The sequence below is a fragment of the Penaeus japonicus genome, unplaced genomic scaffold, assembly GCF_977035675.1.
Source record: "Penaeus japonicus unplaced genomic scaffold, GWHDUDI00000001_assembly GWHDUDI00000015, whole genome shotgun sequence".
Lineage (NCBI taxonomy): Eukaryota > Metazoa > Arthropoda > Malacostraca > Decapoda > Penaeidae > Penaeus > Penaeus japonicus.
Genome location: NW_028234417.1, coordinates 10,063,970 through 10,068,969, shown reverse-complemented (window position 1 = coordinate 10,068,969; position 5,000 = coordinate 10,063,970). Strand labels below are relative to the sequence as shown.

The 5,000-nt window shown below is 34.3% G+C and overlaps 1 protein-coding gene across 1 annotated transcript in view; it reads left to right on the top strand.

Annotated features, from left to right (window-relative positions):
• The window catches only part of LOC122267780 (lon protease homolog, mitochondrial), a 14,592-nt gene extending 12,880 nt beyond the window's left edge, over positions 1-1,712 (top strand). The window contains exons 18-20 of the mRNA XM_086544436.1: positions 1-36; positions 705-869; positions 1,032-1,712. The exon at positions 1-36 is cut by the window's left edge and continues 167 nt beyond it. Coding sequence (XP_086400562.1) covers positions 1-36; positions 705-869; positions 1,032-1,178 — 348 coding nt within the window. The 3' untranslated portion in view covers positions 1,179-1,712. The remainder of the gene's footprint in view (positions 37-704; positions 870-1,031) is intronic.
• Positions 1,713-5,000: the final 3,288 nt, after the last annotated feature.

The following is a 5,000-nucleotide window of genomic DNA, read 5'->3' as shown; positions in this document are numbered from 1 at the left end:
CTTATCAAATCGAATGTTCACCTACATGTTCCAGAAGTAAGTTGCAAATTAATATGAATATGCATTATCCATGAAAATGTTGACTTCTTTTAGTTTGTGCATTTAGTACAAGATACATTTTCTTATAACAAAGCTATATATAAAAGATGGCAGAAAACACAGTACTAGGAAGACAGTCAAGGATTCATGTTGCTTCCATTTCATTATCTCTTTTTATGCCCTTTCTTTTCTCTCCTGGCAGCTTGTGTAAAAAGTTTATATTATATAGGTAAATAAGAACCACATCATCACAGGTTTTATCACAATGGAATGGGAAATAACTGTAAATACATACTTGCATTTTTATAAAAGAATGATGCTGTTTTAAGTATTGACATTTGCCAAATTCCATTCATGAATTTTTCATGAAAAATAACTAGACAAAGCAAACCTTTGATAGATTAAAGAGGTTTAGAGAAGTGGATTTCCGTCATTACTTTTGATACACTGCAGATAAGCCCAGAATCCGTTGCAAGGAGAGCAATGCATTGCTATTTATTATAGAATTTTTTTGTTCAGTATCTGCTCTAATGTTTCCCTTGATGTCATTAGACTTTTAGGCTAGATCTAAAGGGTAACAAATAAACAAATGAGTTATTAAAGCTACTGCCGTCTATGCCATCTCAGCTCATAGGTGAATAATGATGTGAATTTTAAACCCTCAGGGAGCAACGCCAAAAGACGGTCCGAGTGCAGGCGTGACCATCATCACTGCCCTAGTCTCCCTGGCGCAAGGCAAGCCTGTACGCCAAGACATTGCCATGACGGGGGAGGTTTCTCTCACAGGGAAGGTCCTGCCTGTTGGAGGAATCAAGGAGAAAACAATTGCAGTAAGTGTCAAACAATTTTATTAATGTGCAAATGTTGAATGTCATTGTGATTATTTGTTACACGGATGCTCCTTCGTAGAGGAGAACCTGATGTCGAAATATGACATCAATATGAAGTAGACGTTTACTGGAATTAATTTCTTTGTCCTCTTCTCGTCTTAGGCTAAACGGGTTGGAGTGAAGTGCGTCATTATGCCAGCCGAAAACAAGAAGGATTACAGTGACCTGCCAGAGTTCATAACAGAAGGATTAGAAGTTCACTTTGCAGACAATTATGAAGATGTATACAGAGTTGCTTTTCCAGAATAATTTTCTCCGTGTATGAAGGGTGGTACTGTTGGTAGTGTGATGAGATTGTAGTTTTTTATGTTGTTGAAATACAAATGTATCGTGTCTTGTGAGTGTTATCACAAACTGCTGGGTCGAATGTTTTGAGTTTATGTATTTAAAGCAAAGGGAATATTAGATTTGAAATGTTAGTCTGTGAAAATATACCAAACAATAGTACTGTGCAAGAAGGTTTGAAATATCCCCTGTTGTTGTTATGATATGTATATACTGTAAAGAAAGTTGAGTTTGTCTGAAAGCATATGAATGATCATAATGTGGTCATACTCTTTTCCCGTAACATTTGAAACGTTTTGAAAATTGATATTTGCAAGAGAAGTTGAAGAATATTGACTGTGAAGTGGCATAGTAATATTAGTTAACTACGTGCTACGTTTCCCATTTCTGTGGTGGCATGGGTAACAAATGTACATATATAAATAAACTACACAAAAAATCCAGATTTTCTGAAATCGGGAGACTTACTTTTATATTTAATAAAAAAGTACAAAAATACTCTTGAAGTGTCTGTCGCCCAAAATGAGTAGAAAGTATGCATTAGAATCTTTTCTTTCCAATTTCCTGCTTAGGTAAGTGAGGAACTTATACACAGGTCATAGTGATTTTTATAATCTCATAAATCACAATATTGAAACAAATAATAAGGTTCAGACGATTGTGGAATTACAGCATCCTGTATGCATAATATCAATTGCAACATCCTGTATTGGATTGGTGGTCATTTCTTCATCTACAACATCAAGGACACAGAGGCACATTGTGGTATCCATGACTCCACAATTAATAACGCTTGCATCTAATGCAACAAACTCCTTCATTCATTTGATTGATATGTATTAGGAACTCACCTGAAGGTTCTGAAATGTTTTTTTTCCAGGGACTTACTGAAAAAATTGTGATTTTAATTTATAGTAAACGCAGAATCAACTCAATTAAATACATAACAAAAGTAGTTCGCATGTGATGCATACTGCTATTATCATTATCCATCTGTGCAATATAGGGCTTCATTCCTAGGATCCTGTTATTTCAGGCGTAAGTAGTTAAAAAAATAATCTGGGAAATTGTTTTAAATCCTGGGATTATTATTGCTATTATTTTATCAATGATTTGAGTCTGACAGAACTGTTCTCTTTAGGATTATGTAGAACATAACTTCCGAATTTACTTTAACTGACTCAAAATGTCATGCCACAGTTATTATATGGCTAACAAAATGAGATTGGCTGTTTGTGCCTCTTGAAGAATTTGTGTATGCAAAATGATCTATTCTAATATCTTTAAATAGGTTATTCAAATGTTCGCTGTGTTTTTGTATACTTTCCAAATGGCATTTAGCCTAAAATTCTTATTCATTTTAAAATAGCTAACTTGAAGTGTCATGAGTTTCTATGATGTCTAACGGAATTACCTTAACTGAATTCATCCTTATTCAGTCATACCATGTAAGCTAATGAAGATAACTAGAGTTCAGTGTATTACAATGTATCAAACCAATCAGTTTTATCAAACATTCCACAGATAATACACTAAAGAAGAATACAGGCTTATCAATGTATATAGCACTAGTCAGTACAAATATAACCTAGTGTGGGAAATCCCTGGATCCCGGAAAATATCCCGCAGGTGCTAAGAAACTCCCAAAACAGGAAACAGGTTGTGACATACATAGACATCGCTGAATAATTCAAGGATGGGTTTCCGAATGCTGAACCAAAGGCAATGTACATATTAAGTGCTAGCAATGATTGGTACTAATGTTGGTTACTATTCTTTAAAAAGAGCCAACTATCGCATTCTATAAATGCTAAGATCGCCGGGTATCCTCTTCAGACCATGTGCTGGACAAAACCCAATCCACCTGAAAATGCGACGAGCAAGCAATAAATGTTGTTGGTGTTTAATGAGGCAATACATGAACGTCCCCTGTGCTTGATGCCGAGACCAAAGCAATTCCAGGTGTTCAGTTCTAGCTTCGGATAGTGTCACAAGCACAACGAGATACCTAAGACATCACCATTGCAGATGTATATCCTGATCATTTTTTCCACAGTTGGTGTAGAAATTAGAAATGTTCGCCTGAATAGCATCGAATAAGTTAAGTGAGCATCTTATACTGTTTCATAGAAATTGTTATGATCACTCACTTTTGTACTTTTGTATGCAATTTTACACATGAGAATGTATGTGAATGACATTTTTTTATATAACATTAATAAACGTCGATCTTGCCGAAATCTAGAAAACTCCTGTTTCTAGACACAAGGAGAAAGGAGGCAAACATTCAGAAAAAGATATATTGAGTGTTGTGTATTAACGAAACGGTCTTAGTTATTTTCCAGTTGACTTCTTTATTCTTATCGTCGAGGTTTACCGTGTACCTTAATCAAAACTGAAACCTTGGTTGCTATTCCCTGCTGAGCCTTTATCTCTACGATCCTTGATAATCCCATAGTTTCGCTTTTAGAGTGAAAAAGGAGTATAGACAGAAGTGTATCCCTTTGCTTGCATGTTAGACCAATCCTATAGTTTGGGATAGTGCCGAGACGAGGGAGACGCTTTCAGCATGTCAATATATCTGTGTAATTGGGACAATTTGTCTTTTCGTCGATTCTCCCTCAGATTTCCCAAAGCCTCTACGAATATCAATGGTAACATTCGTGAACTGAGCGAGTGAGTAAAGGCCACTTCCAGGCACATGTACTTTCGTCATGCGTGTAATACAAGGTAATCAACATTGTTTCGGAAGGAGCTGAGAAGGCATTTCCAGAGAGCATCTGCTAATTCTCGAACGTCCATTTGTATTCATAGCAATTATATTTTGTCATCGATACTCAGAAGCTTAGTTTCAAATACATGTCTCGCAACTCTACGTCACTTAGACACTTCCAAGTTGCTTCACTCACTGAGGAACGTGATTTGAATATCATGCAGGTACGAATAGTGTGTCGTTGATAGTAATGCTAGTTTTATTTGTTTTTGTTCCCATGGTTTATATTTTTATTTCTCTTATCACCTTTTTAACTTTATTTCCCCAAACTGAAGAGGGGAAGAAATGCCGAAAGTACGTTGATATAAAACTTCTTTCTTTTCTACTTTTCGGTTTGGTAATTTAGTTAATCAAGCATCTTTTGATATCTCAATATCGTGTATGAATGTGTATGTTGTTAAGCCCCCACTAGTTAACTGATATATTTTACTCACTTCTCAATGTATGAGAGGAAATGATGAATACATAGATGAATAGACGAAAGAAGAGACCCAAGATGATGTTTGAAGTATAGGAAACGAAAATGGCGCAACCAGCAACCAGGTAGCAATTAATGTGATCATTGATGACATTCAACACCCAACTTAACGCCCGCGGGAAAGACGGCCATTTCTATAGTCTTTTATAAATACACACACGCTCAATTATATATATATATATATATATATATATATATATATATATATATATATATATATATATGGGTGTGTGTGTGTGTGTATATGTATACATACACATACATACATACATATATATATATATATATATATTATATATATATGTATATATATATATATATATATATATATATATATTTATTTATATAAATACATATATACATATGTCTACATACATACACAATATATATATATATATATATATATATATATATATATATATATATATATATATATAAACACATTCACTTTCTTAATTTTTGCAATATCAAATCAGTATTATGATACAACACATGCCAATAATAGCATCAAGATAATCCAACATGAAGGCAGTCA